Genomic DNA, 14,869 nt, shown 5'->3' on the forward strand with positions numbered 1-14,869 from the left:
TCAACTGAGACAGGTCAGAGAGAGAGAGAGAGAGAGAGAGAGAGAGAGAGAGAGAGAGAGAAAGAAAAAAAAAGAGAGAGGGAAAGAGAAAGAGACAGAAGCTGAGGGTGAGTGAGTGAGTGACAGCAACAATAAGAGAGATGACACGGCACCTCACCTCACCGCTGGGGTGGAGTTTGCCATCGCACACACACACACACACACACACATGCACACACACACACACCGCTCACCCAACACACCGCTCACACAACACAGAGTGGGGGTGGGGGAATTGTATGTGCATGTGTGTGTAAGAAAGTGAAAGGACAAGGAAAGCGAGAATCACAGATAGAAGGATACAGACAGCGAAAAAAAAAGATGCAGGGTGAGAAAAAGAGAGAGAGACAGAAAACATCATGAACAAAGCAAATACTTGGCAGCTTGAGATCAGTTGAACAGAGAGCAAATTGAACAGAGACAAATTGCTCTTGAGTAAATACCATGATCACTCACAACTATTCACAACTTTTCCCCTCATTGTGCTTCGGTAAATCTCTTCTTAATAACTAGTGAAGCGAAAAGATTACTGTAATTTTGGGTGTTGGTGTGTATCTGTCTATACTGGCACTAAACACAGAGTCATTGACCTGATCAAAGAAAAAAATACTGAAAGAAGAAATCAACTGAAAACCGTGTGTAGGAATGTGACCAACCATAAACTCACTTAAGCCATTCAGAATGGGCAAGAAGCATCATGTAACACAAATGTAAATGTTTCACAGTCACCAACAGAGGACCACAACATACACAAGAGTGATGAACTTCAGTCAGCAACCACACGTCGCCACTAAATGAGGAACTAGAATAGTCGGCTACCACACATCTATAAGTTCAAAGCTCTGCTGAGAAAAAAATCCAGTAATGCCCATATGGACATGGTATGGAACCCCTGCCCGTCTCTGGCCTTGAGATGAAATTCTCTCACACAGGAGTCCAGCCGGAGTCTGACCAGTTCAGGATGTCAGGAACAATGGCCACTAAAAGCATGGAGTTGGTCGCCTTTTTTTACTGCACAGAGGTGGGTTGTTTTGACAGCGGTCTTTGGGGCAAAGAGTGGGACATTCCCAAACCCACCCCGGGACCTGCCCCGTAGTCTTTTCTGAGGGATGCCAACAACAGGAAATGCAGCAGGAATTGTCGGGGGGGGGGGGTGTTTCAAGAAAACAACCTTGGGGCTGTTTTTCAGAGAAAATCACAAGACTTGTTTCTCTCTTTTTCTGTCTCTTTCTTTCTCTCTTTTGCTCTCTCTCTCTCTCTCTGTCTCGGTCTTCCAATGATGGCTGATGTGGCTAGCCGGCTATCTTTAGCAAGAGCGCTGCAGACAAGTAGGTCTTCGTATTAATTAAAGGCGTTAGAAAAACAACTCAATGTACTGTTCTGTAATGCTGTAATGACCCAATAGCAGTTAATGACCAGCTGTTTGGTGGGCCGAATGACTTTTCTAACCTACTTCCTACAGCGCAGACTGTACCAGAGCAGCTGGCTTTCCTACCAGCCAGAACAGGCCAAATAGGTGCATTATATAGTGCGGGATGATCTAATACAACAGTATGTCTCTAAGGTCTGAGGCATCACACTTCACAACTTCTAACTACACTGCCCAAAGTAAGTACAGGAACAGAGAACTCATCACATGATGACTTATCCCAACACTTTGATTGAAGAACTTCAAAAAATACCATTAAAACAGAATAATACTGAAGACACTCGGGATAAAAGTGTCTGCAAAATCAATAAGCAAAAGATCGAGGGGCAGATTTAACTTTGAGTGTGAGATATTATGCAGTGGCCTTCAACTGACTACCCATAAAATGCATAAGCAGTATGTGCAGCTCCTGTTACCTCTGTCTGAAGCAGTCGGGGATAAGGTGACATATCAGGGTTCCCAGCCAAGGCAGCACACATAGCACTGAGCCATGCATGTCTGAGACAGCCTGGTCGGAGCGTACGTAAGACTCCTGAGCTGTCAATCATCTTCATAAAGGCCACCCAAAGACTTGTGAGGCCCGGGTGGACCAACAGGTCAGTTTCAAATGGTGCTGGTGTACATCTCTGACACCCCAAACCAGCGTAGTGAAGCACACAGACATGGTGAACTCTTTGCCCTCCTGAGTGAAACTGGAGATAGCACACCCCTTGCACATGTAAACAGCATACCTAAGATCACTAACAACATACGCAGGCGAACTGTGTCAAAACAACCAGGAATTGCCTAGCTTTGATCATTCAAGCTATGTGGTGTTCTCTTTATTCAAAATGGAGGCCAGCTAAAGATATGCCTAAAAATGATTTCTGGATTGTGAACCTCATCTCAAACACATTACTCTTGTAATGCAATGGATGAAGTTTCTGTTCAAAACATATTAGCCAGTGTCTGTTGAAGGGGCTGAGAGAACTGTTGGAAGTTAAGTCCTCATTTCCATAAATTTGTTGTCCTGTAGTTTATGCAGCTGCTCTGCATGCCGACAGAACTGAAAACAACAGCTAGATCAGCATGCACACTCATGATTAGACCAACATTCATCACCATAACAGCAACTTCCAGACTACTTCCAGGCCATGTTTTGGGTGTGAACTAAGGTCATCTGTAGCAATTTGACTGTAGTGCCTATTGTAGACAGTCATAGCAACAATTGGACTATGAACCCAATGTAGATAAAACTGAGGTCAATATCAAACTACACTGAGGAGCTTCAGTGAATGCAGTAGTGTTTAGTCGAGAATGAGGGTGTAAAAATCCCATCTGCTGTTGTGTGTGTGATCTTAGGTCTAAACTTTGTTGTTTGTTTAAACTTTGCTACAGTAACTAACACCATCCTTGAGCGTGAACCTGATGAAGCAAATTGCAAAACGCGTTGTTCACGCCAAATAAAGGCAGCAAAATACCCTCCAAATTGAGGGTGTTTGTTTACCAGGAGGTCCAGAGGCAGAGGGAAATAAGGAGTCAAATGAGGAGCTAAAGCCAGGTCAGGAGTCAAATTAGAGGACTTCAAGGACACACACAGGGCCACTCCCCCCCCCCCCCACACACACACACACTGAGCTGGTACCACTCACCTAAATGGGTCACTCGAACCTGGAGCTGGTTGGAGGTCTTCTCTGCCGCCTGGTACCAGCCTCCTCCGCTGAGGCGCGCCCAGGCCCGCACCTGGCACAGGTACATGCCCGCGTCGGACGTCTCCATGGCGGGCACCACCAGCCTGAACTCGCCCTCGCGCACGCGTTTCAGCCCCGCGGCCGCCACGGGGTCCGTGCCCGATCCGTTGCTCACCACGCCGTCGCGGTCCATGCGGGCCAGGACACGGGAGCCGGCCGTCAACCAAGCCACCTCCAGGCCCAGGATGGAGTAGTCGTCCGCCCCGACCAGGCAGCTGAGGGTCAGCGTGTCCCCTGTGGTCAGAGCGGTGCTGCCGTGGGCCGAGACGTTGAGCGACTGGGCTGAAGAAGGCAGAGGATAACAGATAAGGGTCTGTGTTAGCTGTGTTAGCAAAGCTAACCACATACAGTAATGAGTCAGATATGCTTTTGTTGGCTGTTACATTCATCTACATTTATTCATTTTGCTGACGCAATTTGTCCAAATCGCCCCACAAGGAATAACCTTAGAGTAACCTTAGAGTAACTAAAAATACTATATTTACAACAATCCTAGATAACCAGTGGGTGATAGTGCACAGTTGCCAATCGCCAATGAATGTGTGTGAGTGAGATAATGGTAGATAATTGCATGATAAATGCGAGTTTGGCATGTTATGTAGTTATGTAAGTTGAAAATTGACAGGGGAATTCCTACATTGAGGGACAAACCATAGGAGGTTTCTCAGGCGACTGAAGATTCTTTCCATTTATGTGACACTAACGTGGTTATTATGCTCCTTGTGGCTCTGAGGCAGGCAAGCAATGCAATAGCAAACCTCACACTGAGGATAATGAATCATTAAACCAATAAGCCAAAACAGCAGAAGCATGAAGCAACTTCTTTGGTCTTGGCATCTACACAACTTGAACTAACTCAATTAATGTTGTGTGTTTAAAAGAGAAAAGATGCCCTTGAGAATAATGTTAATGTGCTAGACCTAAATAACCAGTATATGTCTAAAACCATATCTGATACAGTACACACGTGTGGTACTATGCTTGGCTGTGTCCTTTGAATGTCTTTACCTCAAAGGAACACTCTCACAAGCACAGCAGAAAGTGAGCAATCCTTCATCGCATGTTATAAGATATGAATCTCTTTGCAATAAGTCCTGTGTTATGACACAAAATCAAATACATTATGTTCTGGGTAACAAATGACTCCACCAAGTAACTGTGACAGAATCCAGCAGAGCGACATTACAAGAGAATGTCATAACAGGCGCCTCACACCGAGGCACCTGACACTTGATTATTTGTAACGGTGATTAGCAGGGTGTCATGCATTGCTATGCTAAGGTGTGGCTGTTTGTAATCTTAAGTCATTGTCATGATCTCAACATGGCTTACTTTTTCCATAAACATTCCGTGTGAAAAGATACCTGGGAAAGACATTTTTACTGATCCGCTCAGCACAAACCAGAGGCTCAAACTGCATTTGGCAAAGACACAACAAATTGAACTTCAACTGAGAAATCCAAAATTTTGCAAGGTAAAAAAAAAACATTAAAGGTACAGTCTACAATTATAATCAGACACAATTATCTTACAATTAATTAGGTTAATTCAGTGAATTTCTCCTCATGATTCTCTAGATGTCTGTTCTGTGCATGTGCACTTAATACCCTGCTTTGTACACAGCAGGGTCTATAAATGGGGGGGGGGGGGGGGGGGGAACAAAGTAACTCAAACTAAACTACTCCAACAACAACAACAATCAACAACATCTCTTCAGGACCACTGAAGGCATGGGTGCATTTGATTCACATCCTCTCACCAGGATGGAAAACTGTGCCTTTAAAGACATTGTAAGATTCAGGACACCTTTAAAGACACTGTAATGACAGTGGCACAGTGGCTCATACACCACCACCCTCCATCTCTCCTCTCCAACACCACCTCACATTCTTTGGGGGCCTCAGCTGCCGTGTTTATCTCCATCAGCGGCGGCTGACGCAGACCAGGGGGAGAGGGGGCAGCAGAATCTCTCAGTCCCCCTATCTGCCCTTGTCTCCGTGGGCAGCCCCCTTATCCAGCTGTAGCCGTGGCACTCCCTGGGCCACATTCCCTCCTTTAATTAAAAGAAAGCGGCCGTGTGGCGCTGACAGACTGTGGTAACCTAGGAGGACGGCGGTCCCCGGCAACCCCAGCTCAAACAGCACTGTTTGTCCTACTACGGGGTGGGGAGAGGGGGGATGTATAGGACCACATCCAGACGGCAAGCGGTGGAGGAGGAAGAGGAGGAGGAGGAAGGGGAGAGGAAGGGGAGAGGGGGAGAACAAAGGACAGGGGAGAGACGCTTCTTGTGAAGGTCTGATGGGCTCGAAATTGCATACGCAAGTACACATGGTGAGGGAGAGAAGAGGCCGGTGGGAATCTGTGAGAATTGCTAACATGATTTCCCCCTTATTCTCAGACTTAAATAGACAGACATGTGTGCACACACAGACACAGACACAGACACACACACACACAGACAGACACACACACACACACACACACACACACACACAGATACACATATACGCACACAGGCGCAGACAGACACACACATGCGCACACACACACACACACGCACACACACACACACAGACACGCACACACACACACACACACACACACAGTCCAAAACGTCCATTTGAAGGACATACTGTTTACTGCATGATCCTCATAAACGCTCCATCTAACATCCTGTAAATCTCAAGCAAAAGCGCAATACAGTATGGTCTCAAACACTCACTACTAAATGATGAATAGAACTTCACAGATAGGCAGGAAAAAAACACAAACGTCACTTTTCATTAGCCCAATTTCTCAGCAGGACGCTGTGTTTGAAATCTCATCATCCCAACTGCCGAATGTTTACATGCTGTCATTTCCATCTCATTCTACAGAAGCAAGCGTTCAGCTTTCCCACAGAGGCTTGGGGAAGGCAAATACTGAAAACTTGGAACCTCTGCTTGGAACTTGGGATGGAAGGAAGCTTGTTTGGTTGCCTTAGAAACCTCCTATTATGCTACCTTTAAAGAGACACTACAGTACGGGTCCATGGTCTCCTGCTTCGTAAATTATTAATCACACAACTAACAAAAGCATATCCAATTCATTTTTTCCAAGTCACACTTCATCTGACTGTGTGCAGCTTGAGAGTGTTTGATTGATGTGTCGGTTCATTTGTGGAAGCGTTGAGTTATCGCCAGAGGAGAAAACAAGGACACCATTCGCTGTGCATTCCAGTCTACTGTCTACTGGATCGTAACCGTGATCATGCTTGGGAGGCGGGGGGCTGGGGGGGGTTCAGGCTTTTGCAGGAATGTCAAGCTAATTAAACAAGACCTTGGTATGAAAACACTGGCAGTGTGATCTAATAATAGTTTCACGTGGAACATCGCACACCACTGAGCATGCAGCCTCTGGTCACACACAACCACTGTGATCATTCGAGGAAATGGATTGGAAAGAAAGCCATAGTAAGTTGCAAGTTGACAGGTATTCACACCTTTATCCAAACAACATGGACTACAGCGATGGGTTCAGGAATCCAACCCTGTTTGACCGATTGCCAGGTGACCTCTGCTCCACCATGCCCATAAATAAGATTCATGACATCAGTGGAGATATATATATATATTTATATATGTTGGTATGGTATATCTACGCTAGCCACATACCTGTTGGCGTGATGGAGACGTGCCCGATGTCCGTCCTCTTCTGCTGCAGCTTGTAAAAGGTGCCGCCCTCCCTCGTCCACTCCCGGACCGTGCACACGTACACGCCCTGGTCGGCCGGCACGGCGCCGGTCAGCACCAGCCCGTAGGTGCCCTTGCGGTGCAGGTCCAGCCTCAGTCCGCCGCTGGCGTAGCGCTGAGCCGCCGTGTCCGTCACCACCACCGCGCCGTCCGGTCCGAACGTCAGCAGGTCCTCTAGGGTGGCCACTCCTTTCCGGGCGGACCAGGTGACGGAGAGCTGGGTGCCCAGGGTGTGGTCCCAGGAGGCGTTGCAGAAGAGGCCCACGGTGCCACCCTCGGGAATGACCGCCGCAGGGGTGCGGGGCTCCACCACCAGGCTGTTGGGTATGACTGGACGCAAGACAGAGGGACAGGGACGTGGAGTTACTACCCGCCCACATCTGCCTGCCACAATATACACCAGCAACTCAGCTGGTGTATATTGTGCTCAGATATTACTCAGATTTTGTGCTCAGATATTACTGATCATACAATATACTAAGCTCAGATATTACTGCTATATCTAAAACATGAATTGAAACGTATGCAGAAGTAGACTGCCACACACTCCGAAGAAACAGTATCAATAGTCAACAGACAACTTACCATTAACAGTACTAATTAATTATGCCCAAGATGATACAAAGCACACCAAGTAAGTCGTTTATGAGGCAAAGAAACCAACAAAGACATTTAAAAACAAAGCAAAACTCAACAGTGCACACACAGTGTAATAACTGCAGACGCTGGTAAATTAGTAACTAATAACAAGTAAAGAGGTCACTGTCTATTCCCCAGATGCCACAAAGATTCTCTCCAGCAAGCGTGTTGCCGGTCTGTTTCTCTCATAAACACACACACACACACACACAGACACACACACACACACACACACACACAGACACACACACACACACACACACACACACACACACACACAGACACACACACACACACACACACACACACACACACACACACACACACACACACACAGACACACACACACACACACACACACACCATATATAAATGTACACATTATGGGGACGCATGTAAAGACAGGTCAGGAAGCTCTGTCTGACCCCCTGCCATCTTTGGGGATCTGGGGCGATTAGAAATGCAATCGCTTGGTCAACAGATGACAGGCATCCATACAATGAGAAGCCAACTTAAACAAACATGGAGCAAACACCCCGCTGGGAGCAAACTCCAGCACATCCCAGCAGAGAGAGAGAGAGAGAGAGAGAGAGAGAGAAAGGGGGGATAAAGGCAGAGAAAGAGAGTGCGAGAGAAAGAGAGAGAGAGAAAGAGAGAGAGAGAGAGAGAGAGAGAGAGAGAGAGAGAGAGAGAGAGAGAGAGAGAAAGGGGCATCCTCCCTCATAAAAAGGCCCATCTGCAGGACCGGATCTCTAGTGCTTCAGCCAAGCCCAGGCTGTGGTCTGAGGAAGGATGTCTGAATATGACATATACCTCTTTACATGAGGAGTGTGACTGTATGCATGGGAAGGGGAAATGTACTGTACTGTATATATGTACTGGAGGTGTTTGGCTCACTCTGTGGGACCCAGGGCTGTTGTTCTGCTGAGCTCCAGGTGAAAGATTATCCAAGGGGGCCTCAGGCCCATGGTTGGGAAACGTGATTGCATGCATATTTCTCTGTGTCTGTGTGTATTTGTTTGTGTTTGAGGGGATAGATTTGTATGTCTTTGTGTTTGTGTGTATGTGTGTGTGTGCGTACGTGTTTGTGCGTGTGTGCGTGCGTACGTGTTTGTGTGTGTGTGCGTACGTACGTGTTTGTGCATGACTACAAAGTGCGTGACTGCATTTACATGAAACTACTCGAGCCGTCTTGGCTTTCCCACTGCACAGAGCTCGGCCACGCCCCTCCTCCCCAAACCAGTTTGGCCTCTAATCATTCACAGTGGACAAACACGGGTGGCAGGACAGACGCAGTCACAGGAAAAGCCCCAGGGCAAAATAAATCATACAATACAAGTTACAAATGTATATTGATCAAGAGCCTCATCTCTTCACTGGGAGGAAAATTCACCCACTCCGAGTACACCCTCTTCTTCCTGAATTAACATGCAATGCTCAACTCCAGGGCCGTAACAGAATGGCCTATCTGTCTCCTTATTGGATTTATTACCAGCGTTTGTATTTCCTGAGGGTGCTGATGTTGGCTGGCTTGTAAATTTGGCATTACATAACGCTGATCTTTCTCTCCCATACTGATAGCTCGGATGAGGTTTGATGGTTGGGGGCGTCCGAGCTGGGAACCAGGGGTGGGGGCTGCGTCTGCCGAACGTGTGCTAAAGCATCCACCTGGCCGCCGCTAATCTGTGCATCACGGAACAATGAGCAGAGTAGCAGGAAAAAAAAAAGAATCAGCACCTGAAGGCAGATCGTTTGCAGTACCGAGTTCTCAAACAGAACAGCTGAGCTCCATCTCTCTTTCTCTCTCTCTCTCTCTCTCTCTCTCTCTCTCTCTCTCTCTCTCTCTCTCTCTCTTTCTCTCCATTTCTCTCTCTTTCTCCTGTTCCTTTCTCCTTTTTGGCAAGCCACCAGCCACGGCGAGCTAGCAAAACCGCTAACCCGCGCTGCTCCTCCGCTGGAGTCTTGGCCAAGTCCACTTCCTGGGAAGGCTGGCAACGGCCTCCACGCTCACCTCAATACCTCAAGGCCCCCATGGACGAGTGGAGCACCAGGCCCCCACAACGCTACTGATTTACAAGAGCGAGGGGGGAACGAGCTGGCCATTCACGGAGAGCCAGTGCCGGACAGCGAGAGCAGGAGTCCAAGACGCTGTGGGCCTCTCCGTGCCGCGTGGAGTCATGCGGAAGTAAGGGCTGTGGGGAGGCCGTTAAGAGCGTCCAACAATCGAGGCCCCGCAGAAAAGAGGACACATGATCTAATGTGGCTTAGCTGAATAGATTGGAGCCCTTAATAGCCCTCCACTCCACTATCCTATCTGTTAAATAGTTAAATAGTGGATTTGGCAGCACTGGGTTAGCGCTCCAGCTCCTTGTGAAAAGGAGAGTACACTATCAGTTACTTACTCATACCATAGGGCCTATCTGGAGTCAAGTTCTTAATGGTGAAATACTTAGAAGGATAACAAATATGGGGTCATATTACAAAGTGTAAACACTAACTGCTTCCAGAACAAGATACCACAATCCACCAAAACACTTTTTTGAACCAAACATTATTTGCAAGTATTGGTACAGCTTTAAAGGCGCAATGGCAACTTAACTCTTGTGGTTTGAAACATGTGAGGACATGTTCTACAAATCTGAGTGCACAGATTTGTGGAGCAGTGGGCCTAATTACTGCAATGCACCATCGTCATTAAGTGCCAACAGCATAACATGGCATGACACTTCAGTCATCTTTGGTTCCATTGTGGAATGTGTTTTGTCCAAATCACACACACACACACTGACACACACACACACACACACACACACACACACACACACAGCTAGACAGACATAGAGTAAATAAATACGTATCCTACCTCGAAGTTCCACATCAGCTGCATAATTCCCCACAATCTGTGTGTCCGTGCTGGGCGTTTTGCACCTGTAGGTGGCGCTATCCGTCACTTTCACCTCCTTGATCCCTAGCTCCACTTTGTTGTCGGCCAGACGCTTTATCAGGATATCCCCGCTGGCCACGCGCTCTCTCAAGGAAACATCTGTGAACGAGGCGTCAAAAGTGGAGATGATCTGAACAGTGTCCATGTCGGTGCCCCCCCTCACCACCATCCAATCAAAGTCCTGCTCGCGGGGTCCCTCGTAGTTCGTGACCGAGCAGGGGAGCGCCACCGACTGGCCTTCCACTCGCAAGAGGGGCCCGGCGGGTACGGTCACCTCCCGACCCCAGGCCACACCTGCAACACATAAACATGGTTTATTTACATTGGGAGTCCAAGGTGTGAGAGGATGGATGGACTCTGTTGAACTCCCGTTTAAACCCTAATCGTCTCTCCATCACCTTCCCTCCCCGCCTCCCCTTTACAAACTCACCTCATCTCTCTCTCCTCACTCTTGGCTTCTCCAAACAGCCACATTCTCTCACTCTCTTTCTCTCTCTCTCTCTCTTCTCCCACCCTCTGCCCTTCCTTTACCCCTCCGCTCCTCCACCACCACAGACACATACCTCACCCTCTCTTCCCTCTCCATCAGTAAGCCACCCCTCTCTTCGTTCAAGTCAATGCCAACAAACTAACAATTATTACCCTCTAGAACTAGCACCTGATCACATAACTTGAAGCATAGAGTCATACTTGAAGCACATTTAACACTAGAGACATAGATGCATAGGGACATGGGACACAACAGATATACCATTTGGGCAGACAAAAGTTGATACTCCAAAATGTTTGGCATGTTTCCCATGGTTAGAGTCAAAGTGAAAAAAGTTGTAGAGTTAGTCGAAATGTACACAGCACTTTACTGTATAACACAGGTAAGTGGTCAACTATGACAAATTATGTATTAACAAACGTGTCAATTTAAGAGTGTTAATTTGATACATTAACCCTGAAAGGTTTTGTCTGTTTTTGCCGTAAAACAACAATGTGAAAGCATGCAGTAGGCAGTGCAGTTAAATACTGAAAATATTATGGTTAACTGTTACCAGTGTATCACAGTTCTGGATATGTGTCAAAAAATATTATATGGCTTCAAAATGAGAGAATTAAAGAAGTGTTTGAAACTGGTTAGACCACTTTCTGAAATAGGGAAGAGCTTACTTCAAAGCATGTTCCAACAGACAAAGTAGGGCACGAGACCCACAAGAAAACACAGTAAAACGCGTTCATGGTGCGTCATTAAAGAAGATGAATCAACCTGAACCAAAACCATCTCTAAGCTTCGACAGCTTCTCAGAACCACAAGATCCTTTTTACCCAAACGACTGTACTCCAACAGACTGCTGCGCTCCACGACGAGGAGGAGAGTCTCTCTGACACCGGGATAATTATCTGCACTGGATAAATATGGCGTGCAGGGGCCTTTAGTGGCAGTGGGGCTCTGCAATTACTGAGACAGAGAAATTAGCTGGTCAGTGTACACCACAGCCTGTTAATTCAGCGAGCACAGCTCTACAAAGCAAAGCAAGCACCTTCCACATATCTTCCTAAGCAAGGAAGTGTCTCCACCATCAAATGGAACAGATTTAAAAAATGCTTACTGTACTGGGAGGGCAAAAAAGAATTTTCCAGTATTTCAACACATTCATCCAAGCTGACAATATGTGTTTTGTTTAAAGACCCTATTGTTGATCCATTTCCAGGACATGTTGGTTTGCTTAAAATAAAATGTTTACAGTCACATATAAAACAAGGCTTCAAGCATGGCGGGTCCTGTAGGGTTGCAGACACAACATACGCACAGACGTACAGTGGATGGCCACACGCAGTTCCCGGAGAACGGATGTCGGGGAAGAGGAGGGTGCCTCCAAGCGCACACATGTACAGTAAGGAATAAACAGGGTTGTTTGTTTACGGCCAAAGGGACCCAAGAGTCGTTCCTATGTTCAGACAAAAATTCAACCTTAAGCTCTTGCTTGCTTGTTGGCTCTGATACAAACACATGCACACATACTAATGCACACACACACACACACACACACACACACACACACACACACACACTTATACCACCTTCGGAAAGAGGACATCTGATCATATTCCACTGTACTAATTTAAGACCAGGAAACACCAGCCAAGTGAAGCCCACTGTGACGTCAGTGCCAAATCTCAGGCAGGCACACACACACACGTACACACAATTACACCAACACACTCCAGCTCACACATGGCAAGTCTAAACACACAGTGACAGAGCTGCGAATAAACAATCTAGAATAATGGTCTTAAATGTGTGAATATCCTCTCTCTAGTCTCTGTGGCATGTGCATATCTCCCCTTCTCACACTCACACACACACGCTGAAACTCATATTTTATCATTAGGTAACCTACAGTGAGAATAATATCACGGAATGTGACACTGAGTTTGACAGAGTGAAACAAAAATGTGTAAAAAAAACTGTGTAGGGTAGGCTACCTTCAAAACTGGTTTTGCCCACTCCAATCGAGGTTCATTCCTGAGGCGATTTAAAAGCTAGCAAATGAACAGTACCGAGTACCGAGTATCAGTCACCACATTAACCAGACTGTGTCCCACCCTCACGAGATAAGGAATAGGAAAGCTCCAAGACGGAACTTCTAGATTGTCTACCTGCGATGAAAAATCCCTAATCTCAAATGCTGTTTTAATAAACACTTCACCTAACCGGTTGTCAAACGTCAAAGTGAGGGTTCACGCAAAAACATGGGACTTCAAAAAAATATCCATGAACAAGGCTATCGCGAACCTACTGAGCTTAGCATGCCATTTATGACATGGGACATCAGTCCGATAGCTGACGCTTGAAACCTGATTGATCAACCTAAGCATTACATGCCGATTCGACCACTTTCTGAATTTCTGTCACTTACCGAATGCAAGGCATACAGTACACAAGGTTTTGAGAACGCTGTTCATCTCGCACTCTTTTTTTTATTTTTCCTCTGATGTCTTCTTAAAAAACTGTAAAGATATTTAGCCTGTGTGGTCTCCTCGTATCGATTCGGAGCACCTCAGTTCTCAGGGGGTGTAGCAGGATAGTCGGCGTAGGTCACACGATGCGCTCAAGCTCCCCGGGCACTGTGCCTATAGAGTAGGCTATGGATATTCGAGGTTCCCAAAGACAGCGTTGGCATGACAGTTCCTCGCCGGGCGCGTAATGTAATGATTCGCGCCTCTGCTATCAATGGGCAGCCCTCTGACGCTGCCTGGTCCGGAAGTTTGGCTTTGCTGGAGGAGGGGACCAGCAACGCGATGCACTTGCCGTGGCCGGTGACGAAGCCATCATTTACTGTGTGTTTGGGGACAGATACGAATAATTAACTAATGGTTTTGTGGTCTCCGCAATTTTGACTTAGAAATGTATTGAAATAAATCAGGGACACCACATTCATGGTCTGTCAGAAAAAAAGCTAACCACCTGAGTTCAGACCTGGCTGCTGTGATCTCACGGTGCTCCCTACTGCCAGATCATATGCCAGTTATTTCAACCGGTAACGCTATAGTGATGATATAAGAAATATAGCCTACTGTAATCTGGCTATGACAATGGTAGCAAACAGAGTAGAGATACTGTCATATAAATTATTTTAAACATTAGGCTATAAAATAGTGAAAACCAGTGTTAATTGGGCATGCCATTTTCAAGGGAGCGTCTGTTATGGCGCTCCTCCCAAACAGTTTGGTAAGAATTAATGCTTCACCAAATGGCTCTGTGTATCTTGGCATTCCCTGTTTAAAGTTGGCAAGTCAGTTCACATATCCTAGCCTACATGAGCAACGAGTTTATCTATATCATTTTTCATTTTTTATCATTCAAAGTGACTGTAACTAAAGTAAAATAGTGACATCCTTGAATTAACCTTAATTTCTGCTGTTCAGTGATCCAGTTGCAGATTAATTTAAATGTTTTGTCAGCAGAGTGACATTACACAGACATCCACACGATAGCCTAATTCGTATAATGAATTCCACTAATCTAAGCGCTAGTCGAGCTACTGAGGTGAATGAGGTGGAGGCCTGGGTACTCATAAGCAAATCATCATAAGACATTTTTGCAAATACAGGGTGCTTTCCGGTAGGCTGTCTAAGAATAAATGGTCTGTAGAGCTAACAGTTATTTGATGTGAAAGACAGATGCATACAATGCATGCATTTTAATGTCATGTAATAAGTAGTAGCCTAATATTTGTGAGCCTAGAGGTGAGGTCAAATTCTGTAGCTCTACGAGCGACATGGTGGTGAATTGCATGCAACTTCTATGATGTGACCAAGTCTACAGTGACAAAAACTGTGTATTACAGTGCCACCTGGTGTTTAT

The 14,869-nt window shown here is 46.3% G+C and overlaps 1 protein-coding gene across 2 annotated transcripts in view; it reads right to left on the bottom strand.

The window, feature by feature from the left end:
* Nucleotides 1-13,760, bottom strand: part of ptgfrnb (prostaglandin F2 receptor inhibitor b) — a 37,554-nt gene extending 23,794 nt beyond the window's left edge. For both annotated transcript variants that reach the window (XM_042081155.1, XM_042081154.1), the window contains exons 1-4: nucleotides 13,422-13,760; nucleotides 10,432-10,806; nucleotides 6,852-7,259; nucleotides 3,100-3,480 (exon numbers count right to left, since the gene is read on the bottom strand). In XM_042081155.1, the coding sequence (XP_041937089.1) occupies nucleotides 3,100-3,480; nucleotides 6,852-7,259; nucleotides 10,432-10,806; nucleotides 13,422-13,467 (1,210 nt within the window). In that variant the 5' untranslated portion in view covers nucleotides 13,468-13,760. The remainder of the gene's footprint in view (nucleotides 1-3,099; nucleotides 3,481-6,851; nucleotides 7,260-10,431; nucleotides 10,807-13,421) is intronic.
* Between the last annotated feature and the right edge of the window lie 1,109 nt (nucleotides 13,761-14,869).

Source organism: Alosa sapidissima, chromosome 23 (assembly GCF_018492685.1).
Source record: "Alosa sapidissima isolate fAloSap1 chromosome 23, fAloSap1.pri, whole genome shotgun sequence".
Classification (NCBI taxonomy): domain Eukaryota; kingdom Metazoa; phylum Chordata; class Actinopteri; order Clupeiformes; family Clupeidae; genus Alosa; species Alosa sapidissima.